The sequence below is a fragment of the Mobula hypostoma genome, chromosome 3, assembly GCF_963921235.1.
Source record: "Mobula hypostoma chromosome 3, sMobHyp1.1, whole genome shotgun sequence".
NCBI classification, from domain to species: Eukaryota; Metazoa; Chordata; class Chondrichthyes; order Myliobatiformes; family Myliobatidae; genus Mobula; species Mobula hypostoma.
This window is the reverse complement of record NC_086099.1, coordinates 87,222,135-87,242,897: the sequence shown is the minus strand read 5'-3', so window position 1 is coordinate 87,242,897 and position 20,763 is coordinate 87,222,135. Positions and strand designations below refer to the sequence as shown.

General features: G+C 41.9%; 1 protein-coding gene across 1 annotated transcript in view; it reads left to right on the top strand.

The window, feature by feature from the left end:
- The first annotated feature begins 11,260 nt into the window (after window positions 1-11,260).
- haspin (histone H3 associated protein kinase) overlaps window positions 11,261-20,763 on the top strand; it is a 69,942-nt gene continuing 60,439 nt past the window's right edge. Inside the window, exon 1 of the mRNA XM_063042464.1 lies at window positions 11,261-11,877. Coding sequence (XP_062898534.1) covers window positions 11,261-11,877 — 617 coding nt within the window. The remainder of the gene's footprint in view (window positions 11,878-20,763) is intronic.

Genomic DNA, 20,763 nt, shown 5'->3' with positions numbered 1-20,763 from the left:
TGATGTGCCATCTAACTACAGTGCAAATCAGCACCAGTGAAAACCCTACTGCAAGTGTGAGTCGGGCCAAAGAAGCTTTTCAGTGAATGCACATATTTTTCTCTTAAGCAGGGCTATGATGATACTTCTAGTCTGTACAGTTAACTACTCGGTGAATGGAAAACAAAGAGCAACTTCTACAACCACAGAACGTACATTGGAATGTGCAATGTTTTACATGTAATGGTGCACCAAAAGAAGTAGTTTCAACACACACAAAACGCTGGAGGAATGCAGAACTCATGATGAAGGGTCTTGGTCTGAAACATTGACTGTTCCTCCCCATAGATGACCAGAATTATTAGCATTTTCAGAATCAAATTTAATTTCACTGGCATATGTTGTGAAATTTGTTGTTATACGGCAGCAGTATATTGTAATATATTAAAAATGAATTAGTGTAAAAAAACATTAAAAAAAAAGTAGTGAGGTACTGTTCAATGTTCTTTCAGAAATCTGTTGGCAGAAGGGAAGAAGCTGTTCCTGAATCATTAAGTGTGTGCCTTTAGGCTCCTGTCCCTTCTTCCTGATGATAGCAATGAAAAGAGGGGATGTTCTGGTTGATGGGGCTCCCTAATAATGGTTGTTGCCTTTTCACTCCTTGAAGATGTTCAGGATGCTAGGGAGGCTAGTGTTCATGATGGAGCTGACTGAGTTTACAACTTTCTGCAGCTTAGTTTGATTCTGTGTAGTGCCCCCGACCACCCCTTACCAGACAGTGATGCAGCCAGTTAGAATGCTCTGCACAGTATATCTGTAGAAATTTGTGAGTGCCTTTGGTGATGTACCAAATCTTCTCAAACTCCTTATAAAATATAGCCGATGTTGTGCCTTCTTTGTAACTACATTGTTATGTTGGGCTCAGGATAGATCTTCAGAGATGTTGGCACCCAGAAACTTGAAATTGCTCACACACTCCACTTCTGATCCCTCTATGAGGACTGGTGGGTCTGCCCTTGTCCTACCTTTTCTGAAGTGGACAATAGATGCTTTGGCCTTACTGATGCTGAGTGCAAAGTTGTTTGCTGTAACACCTCTCAACCAGCTGATCTGTCTTGCTCACTCCACTTCTCATCACCATTTGAAATTATGCCAACAATAGTGTGTTGTCATTAGATGCCATTTGAGCTGTGCCTAGCCAAACAGTCATGGGTGTAGAGAGAGTATAGCAGTGGGCTAAGCCCTTGAGGTGTGCCTGTGTTGATTCAGTGAAGTGAAGAAGTTATTTCCAATCTGCACAGACTGTGATCTTCCAGTGAGGAAGTCGCAGATCCAGTTGCAGAGGGCGGTACAGAGGCCCAGGTTTTGGAGCTTTTTGATTAGGTGGAATTGTATTAAATGCCGAGCTGTGGTCAATAAACAGCAGTCTGACAGGTATTTATACTATCCAGGTGATCCAAGGCTGTATGAAGAGCCAATGAAATTGCATCCGCTGCAGATCTATTGTAGTGATAGTCCAGGTCCTTGCTGAGGCAGCAGTTGATTTTTTAGCTATTACCAAACTCTCAAAACACTTCACTCTGGATGTGAGTCCTACTGGACGATAGTCATTAAGGCATCTCACCCTACTCTCCTTGGGCAGTGGTATGATTGCTTCACTTTTGAAGCAGATGGGAACTTCCAAATGAGAACACTTGCCAGTTGCTTGGCACGGGTGTTTAGAGCCCTACCAGGTATCCCATTGGTACCTGTTGCTTTTAAGGGTTCTTCCCTCTTGAAAGGTAATTTGACATTGGTCTCCAAGACAGAGATCACAGTGTCACTGGCTACTGTAGGGATCCTCATAGATGCAGTTTTATTCTTCTTTTCAAAGTGTGTGTAAAAGGCGTTGAGCTCATCTAGGAGCGAAGCATCGTTTTGTAGGAAGTAATGGCTTGCAAACCCAGCCAGAGTTGACATGCATCTAATTCCTCCTCAAACCTTGTTCGGAATTGTTCCTTTGCTCTTGACATAGCCCTCTGTAAGTCTTACCTGTCCTTCTTGTACAGTCCTGCATCACTCTCAACAGACTACAAACCTGATTCATCCATGGCTTTTGATGCGGGTATATACAGTATGTTCTTGTAGGCACACACTCATCCGCACGGGTTTTCATGAAGTTAGTGATAACTATGGCGTACTCATTCAGACTCAATGGATCTTGTTCCCTTAGATTTTCAGAAGGCCTTTGACAAGGTGCCACACGTGATGCTCCTAAAAAAGATAAGAGCCCATGGTATTACAGAAAGATGCTGGCATTGGCAGCACAGTTGTGCAGAGGTTAGCATAATGCTATTACAGTGCCAGTTATCACCAGTCAGGATTCAATTCTGCCACTGATTGTCAGGTGTCTGTCTGTTCTCCCTGTGACTGTGTGGGATTCTTTGGAATCTGTAGTTTCTTGCCACAGTCTAAAGACGCATGGGTAGGGTTAGTTGTGGGCATGCTATGTTGGCATCTTGAGTGTAGTGACAATTTCTGATTTGATTTGACACAAAATGATGCATTTCGCTGTATGTTTCAATCTACAGGTGGCAAATAAAGCTAATCTAATCTATAAAATCTAATCTAATCTATAAAAAAATACGTCTATTGAAATGTCGTATAATGTAATTGTTCCAACCACTAGCACTTTGTCTGGTTATTTGTTTCACAGACCCATCACCCTCTGGTCCTCAGGTCCCATTTAAATTTTCCACCTCAAGTTAAATCTATATCATCTAATTTTCAGCTCCCTTCTCCTGGGAATTTTGTTCATGATTTTATAAGATCTCTCCTCTGCCTCTTTCACTCAAAGACAATGGTACCACCTTATTCAGCTGCCCTTCTAAATTAAATCCTCCATTCCCAATAATATCCTTGTAAATCTTTTCATACCTTGTCCAGCTTAATTATATCCTTCCTATTGCATGGCAACTATGACTGCAAACAATATTCAAAATTCAAAGTAAATTTACAAGGGACATATATATGTCACCATATACATCCCTGACTGAGATTCATTTTCTTGTGGGCATACTCAATAAATCTGTAGAATAATAATCATAACAATCAATAAAAGACTGTTCCAACTTGGTTGTTCAACTAGTGTGCAGAAATCAAAAAATTGTGCAAATACAAAAAGAAATAAAAATAAATAAAGAAGCAATGTTCAGAACATGAAATAAAGAATCCTTGAAAGTGAGATGCAATCTCACCAATATCTTGTACAGCTGTAAATACAGAGGTTAATATTGAAGGGTTAAACATTTTGGAAATTAACGTTGCCAGGGCTGGTTGAAATATTCCAGAATTTTTAACTTTTTACAAGGGATCATCCAAAAGGAATAGGTGTAGCAGTAGCACTGATATTAAAGAACCTATAGGGAGTGAAGAGGATATCACATAGAATCACTCTGGGTGGAACTAATGAACGTGAAATTCAAAGTAAATTTATTATCAAAGTACACATATGTCATATGTTTTGTTTTCTTGTGGGCATACCCAATAAATCCAGGAACTATAATAGGATCAAACACACCCAACAGGGCAGACAAACAGCTGATATGCAAAAAACTGCAAATAGAAAAGAAAAAAAGAAATGACAATAATGAATAAATAAGCACTAAATATCCAGAACATGGGATGAAGAGTCTTGAAAGTGAGTCCGTAGATTGTGAGAACAGTTCAGTGATGCGACAAGTGAAATTGAGTGGAGGAACCATCACGAGCTCCCATTCAGACAGGAGTTGAAATGCTTCAACACCAGCCTCCCAAAACACTTCATCACTGTAGATGTAAGCTGCCACTGGGAAAACTGTGAATTCTGTCTCTGAAGATGACATGCGAGCAGCCTTTAGGAGGGTGAAGAAAATTAATTAAGTTGAAATTGTGCCCAGAGAGAACTTGAGATACTGTTCCTCACAATATGTTGGGCCTTGTTGGAATAGTGAAAGAGGACACGGACAGGACACAGTAAAAGTGGATTGGAGACCGAGGTGGAGACGGTCAACAACTTTAAATTCCTTAATATTATCATTTTGCAGGACCTGTCCTGGGCAAAGCATGTAAGGGCAATTATGAAGAAAGCATGGCAACGCCTCTGCTTCCTTAGGAGTGAGCAAAAATTCAGTATGACATCTAAACCTTTGACAAACTTCTACAGATGTGCAGTGCAGAATATGTTGATTGGGTGCATCACAGCCTGGAATGGAAACACCAATGTCCTTGAATGGAAAGTCCTACAAAAAGTAGTGGATAGAGCCCAGTTCATCGTCGATAAAGCCCTCTCCAGCACTGAGCACAGGAAAGCAGTGTCTATCATCAGGGACCCCCACCACTCAGGTCATGCTCTGTACTCACTGCTGCCATCAGGAAGAAGTTACAGGAGCATCGGCACTCATACCTCCAAGTTCAGGAACAGTTATTACTTCTCAACCATCAGGCTCTTGAACCAAAGGGAATAACTTCACTCAACTTTACCTGCTCCATCATTGAAATGCTCCTATCAACCTATGGACTCACTTTCATCTCATGCTCTTAATATTTATGTGCAAACCAACTAGCTGGTGTATTCACAGGTATCTTCAACCTCTTGCTCTGGCAGTGTGTGGAACCCACCTGCTTCAAGGAGGCTTCAATCAGTACCCAAGAAGAGCATGGTAAGCTGTCTAAATGACAATCACCCAGAGGCACTTACATCTATAGTGATGAAGTGTTTTGAGAGGCTGGTGTTGACGTATATCAGCTCCAGTCCGGCTGGCAATTTCGAATCTGCTCCAATTCGCCTACTGAAACAACAGGTCTACAGATGCTATCTCGTTGGGTCTTCACATAACACTAGAACATCTGGACAGCAAAGATGCATACATCAGGACACTCTTTATTGAATCAGCTCAGCATTTAACACCATCATCCCCTCTGAACTAATCAGCAAACTCCAAGACCTGGTCCTTAATATCCCCTTGTGCAATTAGGTCCTGGATTTCCTCACTTGTAGACCCCAGTTAGTTCAGATTGGCAATATCATCTCCTTCACAATCTTCATCGGCACAGGAGCACCACGGGGATGTGTACTTAGCCCCCTGCTCTCCATGCTTTACACCTATGACTGTGTTGCTAAATACAACTCCATCACCATGTACAAGCTTGCTGATGACATCACTGTCCGGGCCTGTATCAAAGGTGGTGATAAATGAGCATTCAGGAGGGAGACTGAAAATTTGACTGAGTGGTGTAATAACAACAATATCTCACTCAGTGTCAATAAGGCCAAGGAACTGATTGCAGACTTCAGGAGAGGGGAACCAAAGGTCCATGAGCCAGTAATCATAAGAAGTGGAGAGGGTGAGTAACTTTAAATTCCTGGGTGTCGCTATCTCAATGGGCCTTTCCTGGACCCATCATATAAATATTATTGCAACGAAAGCACAATAGCACCTCTACTTCCTCAGGGGCCTGCAGAGATTCAGCATGTCATCAAAAGCCTTGGCAAACTTATGTAGATGTGTGGTGGAAAGTGTGCTGACTGGCTGCATAATGGCCTCTTTTTGTATTTGCAGTTTGTTGTCTTTTGCGCACTGACTGAACACCCAAGTTGATGTGGTCTTTCATTGATTCTATTATGAACACCAGTGCCTTTGAGTGGAAAATCCAACAAAAGGTAATGGATTCAACCCAATACATCACAGGTAAAACCCTCCCAACTGTTGAGCACATTTACATAGAATAGTACAGCACAGTACAGGCCCTTCGGCCCACAATGTTGTGCCAACCCTCAAACCCTGCCTCCCATATAAGCCCCCACCTTAGATTCCTCCATATACCTGTCTAGTAGTGTCTTAAACTTCACTAGTGTATCTGCCTCCACCACTGACTCAGGCAGTGCATTCCACACACCAACCACTCTCTGAGTGAAAAACCTTCCTCTAATATCCCCCTTGAACTTCCCACCCCTTACCTTAAAGCCATGTCCTCTTGTATTGAGCAGTGGTGCCCTGGGGAAGAGGCGCTGGCTATCCACTCTATCTATTCCTCTTATTTTCTTGTACAACTCTATCATGTCTCCTCTCATCCTCCTTCTCTCCAAAGAATAAAGCCCTAGCTCCCTTAATCTCTGATCATAATGCATACTCTCTAAACCAGGCAGCATCCTGTTAAATTTCCTCTGTATCCTTTCCAATGCTTCCACATCCTTCCTATAGTGAGGTGACCAGAACTGGACACAATACTCCAAGTGTGGCCGAACCAGAGTTTTATAGAGCTGCATCATTACATCGCGACTCTTAAACTCTATCCCTCGACTTATGAAAGCTAACACCCCATAAGCTTTCTTAACTACCCTATCCACCTGTGAGGCAACTTTCAGGGATCTGTGGACATGTACCCCGAGATCCCTCTGCTCCTCCACACTACCAAGTATCCTGCCATTTACTTTGTACTCTGCCTTGGAGTTTGTCCTTTCAAAATGTACCACCTCACACTTCTCCGGGTTGAACTCCATCTGCCACTTCTCAGCCCACTTCTGCATCCTATCAATGTCTCTCTGCAATCTTTGACAATCCTCTACACTATCTACAACACCACCAACCTTTGTGTTGTCTGCAAACTTGCCAACCCACCCTTCTACCCCAACATCCAGGTCGTTAATAAAAATCACGAAAAGTAGAGGTCCGAGAACAGATCCTTGTGGGACACCACTAGTCACAATCCTCCAATCTGAATGTACTCCCTCCACCATGACCCTCTGCCTTCTGCAGGCAAGCCAATTCTGAATCCACCTGGCCAAACTTCCCTGGATCCCATGCCTTCTAACTTTCTGAATAAGCCTACCATGTGGAACCTTGTCAAATGCCTTACTAAAATCCATATAGATCACATCCACTGCACTACCCTCATCTATATGCCTGGTCACCTCCTCAAAGAACTTTATCAGGCTTGTTAGACACGATCTGCCCTTCACAAAGCCATGCTGACTGTCCCTGATCAGACCATGATTCTCTAAATGCCTATAGATCCTATCTTTAAGAATCTTTTCCAACAGCTTTCCCACCACAGACGTAAGGCTCACTGGTCTATAATTACCCGGACTATCCCTACTACCTTTTTTGAACAAGGGAACAACATTCGCCTCCCTCCAATCCTCCGGTACCATTCCCGTGGACAACAAGGACAGAAAGATCCTAGCCAGAGGCTCAGCAATCTCTTCTCTCGCCTCGTGGAGCAGCCGGGGGAATATTCCGTCAGGCCCCAGGGACTTATCTGTCCTAATGTATTTTAACAACTCCAACACCTCCTCTCCCTTAATATCAGCATGCTCCAGAATGTGCAATATTGCCATGGAAAAGCAGCATCCATCATCAAAGATCCTCATCACCCAGGCCATCCTCTTTTCTCACTGCTGCCGTCAGGTAGAAGGTACAGGTGCCTCAGAATTCATACCACCAGGTTCAAGAACGGTTACGACCCCTCAAACATCAGGCTCATGAACAAAAGGGAATAACTACAATCATTTAAGGATTCTTCTGTCTTGTTATTTCATGCTCGTTATTTATTGCTGTATATTTATTATCTCCATTTGCACTGTTTACAGTTAACAGTTCCTGATCTCGACTGTTCACAGATCCTGTTTATGGTTACTGTTCTATCGATTTTTTTAAGTATGCCTGCAGAAAATGAATCTCAGTGTTGTATGTAGTGACATGTGTGTACACTGATAATAAATTTTAAATGTAACTATTGCATATTTATTATTATTATTTCTTTCTTTTTGTATTTACACAGTTTGTTGTCTTTTGCACACTGACTGAACACCCAAGTTGATGTGGTCTTTCATTGATTCTATTATGGATATTATTCCATGATGGGTTTACTGAGTATGCTCGCTAGAAAATGAATCTCAGGGTTGTATATGGTGACATATATGCACTTTGATAATAAATTTACTTTGAACTCTGAAGTTATCCCCACTGGTTCAAGAACTTGATGGTTGAAGGTTACTAACTGTTCCTGAACCTGGTGCTCTGGGTCCTGAGGTTCCTGTACCTTCTTCTTCATGGCAGTAGTGAGAAGAAAGCATTGCCTGGGTGGTGGGGGTCCCTGTGACAGCCTCTGTGTAGATGCATTCAATGGTGGGGAGGGTTTTACCCATCGTTGACTGGGCCGTATCCACTACTTTTTGTCAGATTTCCCATTCAAGGTGTTTTCATTCCAGGCTGTGATGCAACCAGTCAATATACTGCTTACTACACTTCAAAGGAAGTTTGTCAAAGTTTTAGATGTTGTGCCGAATCTTCGCAAACTTCTACAGAAGTAGAGCGCTGCAATGCTTTTTTCATTATTGCACTAATGGGCTGGACCCAGGACAGGTCCTCAGAAATCATAAAACCAAGGAATTTAAAGTTGCTGACCCTCTCCACCTCTGATCCCTTGTTGAGGACTGGCTCATGGATCTCTGGTTTCCTCTTCCTGAAGTGAATTATCTTAGTCTTGCTGACATTGAGTAAGAGGCTGTTGCTATGGCACCACTCAGCCAGAATGTCAATATCTCTGCTCTATGCTAATTTGTCACCACTTTTGTTTTGGCCTATGACAGTGCTGTCATCAGTAAGCTGTAAATATGGCACTGGAGCTGTGCTTAGCCACACAGTCATAAGTGTAAAGCGAGTAGAGCAGGGGCCCAAGAACACAGCCTTGTGGTGCACCTTTGCTGAAGGAGATTGTGAAGGAGATGTTGTTGCCAATCCAAACTGACTGGGGTCTGCAAGTGAGAAAAAAATCGAAGATCCAATTATGCAAGGAGGTATTGAGGCCTGGTCTTGAATCTTACTGGTGAGAAGCCCACCCCCCTCCACACCCACGAGGTAGTGATAATCAGGCATAGTATAAATTTGAAAATTAGAGGTCCAAGTATCAGAATAATCATGAAGCACTCATTTCAGAGATTTATAAGGATTTTGTCAGTGCTATAAGTAAAGATCTCAAATTAATGATAAGGCTATTTGCATCTCAAATGATGGGAAATTAATTCATTAACATGGGCAGACCATATCAGGAAAGTTGAGGAGAAATGTAAAAAAGTAATAAATGTGATGAGATGTTTGACTGGTTGGGAATGGGGAGCAAGTTGTTCAGCTTTGAAGAGAATGTATGTGGCTTTAGTAAGATCTGTATTGGATTATGGAAATATAGTATATGGATCAGCAGCTAGGTCTCTTATAAGGAAACTGGATGTGATTCAGGCTCAGGCCTTGAGAGTGTGCAGTGGGGCTTTTAAAACGTCACCAGTGTCAGCCCTACAGGTAGAAATGGGAATAATGCCTTTGGAACTAAGAAGGATGCAACTGATGGCAAACTACTGGGCTAACTTGCAGGGGCACAATGATTCTCACCCTACTAAAGGAGTGTTGCAGGAGTGCTGGGAAAATGGGAGGTTTCAGAGGGATACCTTTAGTCGGGTAGGGAATGATATCGCGAAAGAATGTGGAGTATTTGATCTGAGGATAAGTCCTTCAGTAGTTTATCCGGTTGTAGCTCCATGGAAGCTTGTATGGCCGGACATAGACTGGCATTTGTTAGAGGTAAAAAGGAAAGAAAGATATAAAACAGATTTGGTAAATGCATTTAACTGTCATGTGATGGAAAAGTATAGTGATTATACTCACATTTATACGGATGTTGCGAAGGAACCTGAAACAGGAGTGACAGGGTTTGGGGTGGTAATACCAGCAAAAGAAATTGGAATCAGCAGAAGAACATCTAATAAGTTAGGGGTGTTTACAGTGGAGATGCTGGCAGTGTTGGTTGTGTTGCAATGGGTGCAGAAAGCCAGACAAGCCAAAGCATTGATATGTTCAGATTCATCCTCAGTTCTAGCAAGTTTAAGGTCTTTTCACGCAAACAGTCGGCAAGATGTACTTTATGAAGTCCTTCAGTTAGTTACAAGAATTGCAAATCAGGGAGGTCAGGTAAAATTTCTATGGGTTCCAGCACATGTAGGAGTGAAGGGGAATGAGAGGGTGGATGAGTTGGCAAAGAGGGCATTAAAGAAAGAAAATGTGGAAATGCACATTAGTATCAGTAAAGCAGAGGTTAAGTGTGTAATCTGGGAAAAAGTCAACCAAAGGTGGCAAGAAAGGTGGGACAGGGAGGGGAAAGGGAGGCATTTATATCAAATACAAAAGAGTGTTGCAGTTATTAGGGTAGGTAGTGGAAACAGAAGAGAGGAAATTGTGTGGACTAGGTTAAGGCTGGGGCATTGTGCATTAAACAAAACATTGAAATTGATAGGGAAACACCAGACAGGATTGTGTGAGGAATGTCAGGAAGAGGAGTCAGTAGAACATGTAGTTCTGAGTTGCAGGAAGTATGGGATACAGAGAGAGATGATGAGAAATAAATTAAGGGAGTTGGGGATGCAGGAATTCACATTAAAAGGGTTGCTGGGCATGGGTGAGAGAGCACAAGTCCAGGTATTTTTTAGCGTTTTTAAGGGGTACAGGGTTTTTTTTTATAGAATATGACGAATAAACAGAAATAGGATACTAAGATGGTCAAAGATGGGAGGGTGAAGTGTAGGTTTGTATATGTGTGTGTGATTGGGTGAAGGGATTTAGAATGTATGTCTAGTGCACATTCTGGAGCAGAGGGTGGCGGTAATGCACCATTAAGCTGGATGCCAACCGCCGTAAAACAAGATACAGACAGACACTTTGGGGGTGGTGAATCCTCAGAAATCCAAGAGGTCTGCTGAGGCTCAGTCAATTATTGCGTTCAAAACAGAGACGGGTAGGTTCCTAACTATTATATGAACTAATGATACAGGTGTAGAGCAGAAAAATAGTGTTCAGGCAAAAGATTAGCAAGAGTCTGTTTAAAGTTGGAACAGGCTTGAAGGGTCATATGGTCTACCTCAGCGCGCAATCCCTATGTTCTCATGGACAATTATATTCTCTTGGCAAAGACGGGAAATACAGTACGGCGTTACAGGCGAAGTTTGAGACTCAGTGTCCCGCTGGTTACTGGACTAGTCATTCAGACAAATCAGCACGCCTTCAACAAGACACAAGTCCTGATGGGGAGTTTCGGCCCAAAACTGTTTATTCGCCTCTTTAGATCCTGCCTGACTCCAGCATCTTATGTGCGTTGTTCAAGATTTCCATCATCTGTATATGTAAATCTATAAATCTGTAAATGATTCAGAAATGCAATCGAACCGTCGCCACGTAACATCTTGGGAATTTAAGTTCAATGTATTAAATTTGGAATGAAACCCCTTAAGTGTTGTAACACTATTACAGTATCGATATTAGGGACCCGTCGGTTTATAAGTGTTTCCACACTCAAGTGTAAATGCAACGTTGCCGCCGCAACATCAGGCAGGTATCCGAATTCAGTTTTCAAACTACGTTCAAGAAACGTCTTCCGACATCCAATCAGAACGCGAAGCGGAACCACGCACTGTCCAATCAAAGAGAAGCAGTACCACCAGCTGTCCAATCAGAGAGAGAAGCGGTACCACCAGCTGTCCAATCAGAAAGCGAAGCGGCACCACCAGCTGTCCAATCGGACGAGGGGAAATTCAAACGGCGGGGCGGTTAATGGCTTGGTTTGCTCGCTTTCCACCCATGTCAGCGGTGTTTCTGACGTCTGCTCGTCCGTCTACCGCAGCAGAATGGTGAGGAAGCAGCCGCAAGGTGGTCGTCTGGGTGTGGTGCGGACCTACGGTAAATACGGTACTCGGACGGTGAATGGCCCCAAGTGGCTGAGTCCAGAAGTGGGCCTGAAGCACCTCTTCTCGTCGTCAGAGTCCGCGAACGCATCGTCCTCGCTGTCTCCGAACACGGACACCAGTGACGAGTCCTTTGTCGTGAGCAGAAAAAGGTGCCTGGCTCCGCTAAGTTGTAGTTGTTTTGTTTTGGGAGGTTCGTGGGGATGGTTTTGGGGACAGAGAGGGGAGTTAGATTAGGGTTCGGGTTCAGGACCAGGGACGTGGGTGAATTAGGCAATTGTCGTACTGTTAAAAGTTTCCGTTCCGCCAGCCAAACAAGTTCTATGTTCTGCCAAGGAGGTCCCTTGAGTCCCTTTCTGGAACCGCACTTGCTCTCGGCGCATCAGGACACATTAATCCCTTTGTGTTTACGTCAATCTACAACATAATGTATTTTCCTGTCATTGTTCATTCGCTCCTTTCTCCTTGATGTTTAGTTTTCCGTCTCTGCTACTTCCTGTACGTGCCTCTGCGTTGCTGCATCTACAATCATATCATCATCATCATCATCATCATCAGCAGGTGCCGTGCCCAGTTTGAGTTTTGACTGCCATGGCCCACACACTCCTGTTTCCGGTCAAGTGGATCAATTCATTGATATTCATTTCCAATACTCTGGCTGCTGTCTCCATCATCATTTGTCTTTGTCTTCCTCTTGCTTTCTTCCCTTCAATCTTTCCCATAATTACCGTGCATTCTAACTCCTCTTTCCTAATCACATGGCCAATGAAGTTACATTGCCTTTTCATGATCTCATACAATCATATAAACAGCCATTTTCAAAACATCCCTTTTCAAGACACTATTCTAGCTGTCTGGTACAGCAACCAAACGACATACCACATGGTATATACTGTTCCTCACGTACATTTTCCCTTTAAACAAAACCGTACAGATCATGAAATATATAGTGGCATATTCGTCAGTATATAGTGGTTCTTCATCACACGCTGCTCCACTAATCTTCCAACTATCCACTAAAAGTACAAATAATCCTTACACATTTTATTCTGCAATTGTTGAACATAATTGTGATCTTAACTTTGATTACAATATATGAGGGGTGATTGATAAGTTCATGGCCTAAGGTAGAAGGAGTCAATTTTAGAAAACCTAGCACATTTATTTTTCAACACAGTCCCCTCCTACATTTACACACTCAGTCCAGTGGTCGTGGAGCATACGGATCCCTTCTTTGTAGAAGTAGGCATCTTGGACCTCCACATTTAAGTTCGTGGCCTAAGGTAGAAGGAGATGAGTTATACAGCTCTCATTACATGCACGTTCAGTTCAACTCTTTGAGTGATTATGCAGAAAGTTTGAAGTTAATAACTCATCTCCTGCCGTAGGCCACCAACTTATCAATCATCCCTGCTGTGGACCACTTCTACAAAGAAGGGATCCGTATGCTCCATGATCTTTAGACTAAGTGTGTAAGTGTAGGAGGGGACTATGTTGAAAAATAAATGTGTAAGGTTTTCTAAAATTGACTCCTTCTACTTTAGGTCACGAACATATCAGTCACCCCTCATATATTGTATACCTCGTGTAGAATATATACTGGATTATTACATGGATATCGCCTGTATGCACTAAAATATCCTGGACATCATAGAATTTCATAAGCTATCAATAATGACAATAGGTAAATATTTGGTATTTGTTATGCACTAATGTTCCAGCAATCTCTGATGTTTATGTTTTAAAACTCTCCATCTTTGCTTTCATACCTAGTATACTGATATGCTCTGAATACTGTATCTTTCCTCTTCACTGTGAGGGTCTTGTTTTTTGACTTCTCCAGTGCATTCAACACCATCCGCCCTGCTCTGCTGGGGGAGAAGCTAACAGCGATGCAGTGGATGCTCCCCTGGTGTCATGGATTCTTGATTAACTGACTGGCAGACCACAGTACGTGCGCTTGCAACACTGTGTGTCCAACAGAGTGATCAACAGCACTGAGACTCCACAGGGGACCGTCTTGTCTCCCTTTCTCCTCACCATTTACACTCGGACTTCAACTACTGTACAGAGTCTTGTCATCTTCAGAATGACGAGCCTTGTCATCTTTTCGGATGACTCTGCCATAGTTGGATGCATCAGCAAGGGAGATGAGGTTGAGTACAGGGCTACTGTAGGAAAGTTTGTCACAATGTGTGAGCAGAACTATCTGCAGCTTAATGTGAAAAAGACTAAGGAGCTGGTGGTAGACCTGAGGAGAGCTAAGGTATCGGTGACCCCTGTTTCCATCCAGGGGGTCAGTGTGGACATGGTGGAGGATTACAAATACCTGGGGATACGAATTGACAATAAACTGGACTGGTCAAAGAACACTGAGGCTGTCTACAAGAAGGGTCAGAGCCGTCTCTATTTCCTGAGGAGACTGAGGTCCTTTAACATCTGCCGGACGATGCTGAGGATGTTCTACAAGTCTGTGGTGACCAGTGTTATCATGTTTGCTGTTGTGTGCTGGGGCAGCAGGCTGAGGGTAGCAGACACCAACAGAATCAACAAACTTATTCGTAAGGCCAGTGATGTTGTAGGGATGGAACTGGACTCTCTCTCGGTAGTGTCTGAAAAAGAGGATGCTGTTTAAGTTGCATGCCATCTTGGACAATGTCTCCCATCCACTACATAATGTACTGGGTGGGCACAGGAGTACATTCAGCCAGAGACTCATTCCACCGAGATGCAGCACAGAATGTCATAGGAAGTCATTCCTGCCTGTGGCCATCAAACTTTACAACTCCTCCCTTGGAAGGTCAGACACCCTGTGCCGATAGGCTGGTCCTGGATTTATTTCATAATTTACTGGCATAATTTACATATTACTATTTAACTATTTATGGTTCTATGACTATTTATTATTTATGGTGCAACTGTAACGAAAACCAATTTCTCCCTGGGATCAATAAAGTATGACTATGACACTTCTTCCCCTTTTTCAGTTGTTTTAGAAGTTATCTTCTCTTTCTAGATCATCTTCAAGGATTTGAACTGATATGAAGTTGGTCTGCTAGAATGTTTTGGCCTGGCATTAATAAGCCATGACTGGTGTCCTAGCCAATAATATATTAAAATAATTGGGCTCAGAATACATGCACTCTTAGGACACAAACATATTTTTATTTTGTGTACAAGAAAAACAGTATAACCCCTGTCATCTGCTCTGTTCTGAAGGCTGAACAAAAAACTACTACTTTCATAAATAATTGGCATTTTAGTTACTGTACTGAGTATTTGGTAAATTAAATTTGGAACATTTCGTAAATGTTTGAATTTCTTACTTGCAAGATCAATTACCATTCACAGCGCGGGTGTTGAAAGTCAATTGAAACTACAAACTGTTAGCTGATGACACTTTGTACTTAATAAAGCAATTGTCCTTTAGTTGTTTAGTGTATTTCACATTCTTCCATTATTCTTATTTTGTCAATCTCTGGCACCCTCACAGAGGTTGCCAACCTGGAATGCATGGAACCCTTGCTTAATGGTATTATTCCATGGCGTATAAAAAATGTTGGGACATATCTTCCCTGCAGAGTCTACAGGGAAGCTATGTTCTTGGTTAATTACACACTGCCAACAGACCTTCTCACCTACCTGGCTGCAGTAAGCAAGATAGTCTCCAAGTGGACTCGCTTCAGAGGTCTCTCTTGCCTGGGCTGACTACATATTGCCCCAGTCAGTTTCTCTGGATGTTGTCTTTAACCCTTGCCTTACTGCAATTTCCATGCTGCTAAACATCGTTAAGGATCTTCAGAATTTGGACACTGCCTCTGTGTTGCAGTGTAGCCCCTTTTTAAAACATCCAACTCAATCTATGCTTGATTCCATCTATTTATCTGTTCTGTAAGTAGTGGTACAGTGGATTTTTGTCTTTTTCCTGGAACGTGTAATTTTTGTTATATGCCTTCAGTCTAATTGTAACATTTGTGTCCTGAGGGAGTGTTTGCCTCATTAATTTAGGAAATAGAGGCAGGATTAGGCTATTATCTCTATATCACTTTCCCTGGGGTCAACCATGTGCTGAATCTGTAATCTCCCACATTGTTTGTAATTTTTTTGTTGTATTTAAAATTTATGAACTGACTCTCCCATGATCAGCTGAATTACAGACTTGTCCTCCAATTTTCTGACTAGCTTGTTCTCTCCAGTTCTGTTGTACTTCTGGAGAAACAAGAGACTACAGATGCTAGAATCTGTTGGAAGAATTTAGAAGAAAAGATCTACAGATGCTGGAAATCCAAGCAACAAATATAAAATACTGGAGGAACTCAGCAGGCCAGCAGCATCTATGGGAAAAAAAGTACAGTCAAAGTTTTGGATCAAGTCCTGCCGAAGGGTCTCAGCCCAAAAATTCAACTATTTTTTTCTATAGGTGCTGCCTGGCCTGCTGAGTTCCTCCAGCATTTTGTGTTTGTTGGAAGAACTTGTTGAGTCAAAGCACATTTTTGTGAGGAAAGGAATTGTCTCCTTGATATGACCCGCCTTTTTGCCTACTCCTCTTATCATGGACATCTCTCCTCTGTATTCGGTGACCTGATGCATGGTTTCAATGATGTAAATTCCTTTCCTCCCACAGATTCTGCTCTGCTGGATGAATTCTTCTGTGTCTATTCCTCCACCTGCTTAAGATATCTTCTGGCCCAGGAATACGTTGCCTTCATGATACTTATGTGCTTACCATTGCGTTGCTCCATCTCAGTAGAAAATAGTTGACATATCTTGGATATTACAGACTGTTGTTATATTATTATACTCAATCACAAAGTGGCCCATTGCTTATACTCCATGGAGACAGAATATGTTCCTTTAAGCTTTCTCATTTCAACCTGATTATTGTATGTGTTTCTGCCGCATGCATGGTTCTCCAGTGAAACTGTTTCCTTGTGTCTGAGCTATGCAGGAGCTATCATCTTTACTGGATATGAATTTCATATGTGACCATGCAATATACTATGTTTGTATATACTGCATTTGTTTGATGGGTAACTTGAGTGGGCACTCTGTGGATGGTGTTTCCTATAATGTCTGCAGTGAGCTCTCTGTTTCTCTCCATGTAATTAACCTGCAAGGAAGAGAACTAAGCTGTCACTGCATCTGTGGGATCGTTACCTGCTTGCACCTTGCAAATGGCCTGAATGAAAGAACCTCACATCTTTAATCTCCATCTCTCTACTGATGGATATTATTTTTTCCCTTGAAGGTGAAGTCTATCACTTTGTCTGAATTCTTTCCCCTGCCATCATGTAAGTATAAAGATGCCTGGTCAAGGATGGTCTTGAGATTTCCCCCCTTTTTTCTCCTAGTGTCTGTAGGCTGATCCACACTCTCCATCTGTTTCCTGTTGTTCCTTTGTTGTATATTGCAATGTCCAAATCTCTGGCACAACCAAGGTTCACCCAGCTCTATCAAGTAGCAACATTCCAAACTCAACATTTGTGTGGTTTCCTTTATGTTCCTTTAGTTTGCTATTTGCATAAGTAGATTAACATGTAGAGTATTCTTAATTGAAGGTGGTAACTTAATAATGTTTAGTACAACGATGCATTAGAGATGTACTACGTAGTACATCTTGAAGGTGTAAACTTACACTTTGTCTTGCACCTTTCTCAAAATTTCCTAAGCCCCTTTTTTTGATGTTACTGAGGAGCTATGGAAATTCGAGGAAGGGAACTTGAAGCAGGTTAAGAATTCTTTCAAAAAAAAAGCACCAAGTTTTGTCAATGTAGAAGAGAGTGACAAGTGTTGGTGTTAGGTAAACCTTTAATGCACTTCTCACCAGAGTTCCTCATTCTATTCCCTGTAAATTTGAGGTCACCCAAAATTCTGCTGCCCAAATCCAAATCTGGATCCTTTTGCTTGCAGATCTATGCTAGCTTCCGGTCAACCAAAGCTTTTTTCCAAAAAAATGCTTTTGGCTGTTCCCTTCCCAAATGTAATACTCTCTTTAAGCTTTATAAACCCTTGACTTAACTCTGATTCACCAATTTTGCCCTGATAACTCTTAATTTAATTTCTCTCCCATTGGTAGCTGTATTTCTGACTGCTCAGATCCCAAATCTTAGAATTGATCCTTAAATCTCTCTGCTTTTATACCTCTCATGAAGAAGCTTCCTTTTAGTTCATCTCTTGATCAAACTGGAGGACATCTTTACCATGTATGGCTGGTATAACATTTTAATGCTATTTGGCTTATTTTTTAAATTACTCCAGTATAATCTGGTTGTGCAGGGGGGGTTGTAAACAAATTCGTGCAATTAGAGATTGGTCGGTACCTTTGGGCATCACTGAGTCATGGCTGAAAGAAGGGTATGGTTGAGAGCTTAACATCGAAGAATATTGAACGTTTGTGGGTGGAGTTTAGAAATTGCATGGGTAAAAAAAAACATTGTGAATCATGTACAGGCCTCCAAATAGTAGCCAAGATGAGGGGCTGAGATTGCAAAGGGAGCTGGAAAAGGCATGTAATAAGAGTAATGACACAATTGTAATTGCCAGATGAAGTGGTAAATGCGGGCTCACTTTTAACATTTAAGAAAAACTTGGGCAGGTACATGAATGAGAGGTGTATGGAGGGATATGGTCCACGTATGGGTCAGTGGGACTAGGCAGAAAAATGGTTCAGCACAGCCAAGAAGGGCCAAAAGGTCTGTTTCTGTGCTGTAATGGTCTATGTTGCATCAGCTTATATTTCTGTTTTATGGTTCATTTTTCAGAGCCATGTTTAATAAACTTTGGGGGAATTGTTTTGTCTCTCACTCAGCACAGTGTCAGTTTAGGAGTGTTGAATGCTTACTGTTTCCTTTAAATATCAATAATGGAGTTAAAGATGACGCTACGAGTGACAGGAAGTTGTACTGTTGGATGATTTTTGCTTTAAGAGCTTGCTGCTATGCTCCTGGCAGGTGTCTTGTTGTGGGTTGGGTGGGGGTAGGGGGAGGGTACTCCAATGCTGGTACTGTTTTAAGAACCCTTAGAAGTCCTTGTTATACATGATTTATTTCTGCCCTGTTTCTTTGTTTTACATTTTTGCCTCAGAGCTGATACCAGAAATCTTGATACCACTTATGCCTATCTCTTTTAAAGGAGAATGGTTAGTCCATTAAATGTTGTAAGCTGGAATGTCAAGGGGCTGAATCACCCTGTTAAAAGGAGGAAGGTGTTCTCACATCTCGAACAGTTTAATAATAATCCTGACGAAGGGTCTCAGCCCGAAACGTCGACTGTACCTCTTCCTAGAGATGCTGCCTGGCCTGCTGCGTTCACCAGCAATTTTTATGTGTGTTGCTTGAATTCCCAGCATCTGCAGATTTCCTCGTGTTTGCGTGTTTAATACAGCAATTGCATTTCTACAAGAAACACATGCGCAGTTCTGACAATTCCCGTCTTATGTCACGATGGGCGGGGCAGCACTTCCACTCCACTTTTCAGGCTAAAGCGGGGGGGGGGGGGCGGGGTTCTCAATTCTCATAAATCAAAACATTCCTTTTGAGCTCCACAATACAACATCAGATACAAACAGCTGTTTTGTCATTGTCTCAGGGAAATTATATAATACATTGGTAGTGTTGAACATTTTTATTCTGCGCTGTCTGATCTGAGTTCATACTCTCTCATACTAGGTGGAGACTTCAACTGTTGGTCAGATCCAGTGCTGGATTGATCGTCTCCTATTCCCAGAGTACTAAGCAAATCGCCTCATTAATTCAGTCCTTCCTCTCCAACTATGGCATCTCTGATTAGTGCTTTCTCCACCAAATAAGAGAGAATATTCTTTCTTCTCACACGTCCATCACACCTTTTCTAGAATTGACTACTTTCTAACTGATTACCAGCTGATCCCATCGGTCCGTTCCTGTGTTTATCAGAGTATAGTGATATCAGACCATGTACCGGTTGTTCTGTCTATAATTCTTCCTGGCCTTTCTCAAATAAACAAGCAGTGGCATTTTAATTCAACCTTACTGTCAGATAATGATTTTGTAAAATTTATGGAGGACCAGATAATCTTTTTCCTTAATACTAATACGTCACCTGAAACCTCAAACCTGGTTGTTTGGGACGCTTTGTAAGCATACCTCAGGGGTCAAATAATTTCCTACACTGCGAACATGAAAAGAAAGACCCATAAAAAACGACTAGATATGGCCAATCAAATTAAAGAAATAGACCAAATTAAAAATCCGGAGATGTACAAAAAACGAATGGAACTTCAAACTAAATTTGACCTTATTTCCACTCACCCAATTGAATGCCTACTTTTGAAGAGCAAGAGCCGGTTCTATATCCATAGTGTCAAATCTGGTAAATTTTTAGCCAACCAATTAAGGGGCCTCAAAGCCAAACAACACATTACAAAAATTCGAATGGAAAATGGAAGCCTCACCTCGAATCATTTGGAAATCAACGACACATTCAGGAATTTTTACTCCTGACTTTACACTTCTGAATCCCCAAATGATAACATTTCAGTCGAAAATTTTTTAAACAGCTTAAATATCTCACACTTTCTCCTGATCTCAAAATGAGACTGAATGAGCCAATGTCATGAGAGGAAATATCCTCAGCCATCTCATTACAGCAGACTGGTAAATCTCCAGGATCCGATGGGTTCCCTGTAGAATTTAAATCATTTTTGTCACTGCTCTTACCTCAACTACCCTTGGTTCTATCTGGTTCGTTTAAACAAGGTAAACTGCCAGCATCATTTAATGAGGCATGCATCATTCTTCTAGCAAAGAGAGGCAAAGATCCAACAGAGTGCTCCTCATACAGGCCAATCGCTCTGTTAAATGTCGATGTCAAAATCTTAGCTAAAGTTTTGGCCCGTAGACTGGAGAACATCCTACCCTCAATTATTTCTGAAGACCAAACCAGTTTTGTCAAAAACAGCCTCCACTTTTTTAACATACGCCGTCTATTAAATATTTTATATTCACCTTCAGCTGGGATCCCTGAATGTGTCATCTCCTTAGACGCAGAGAAAGCGTTCG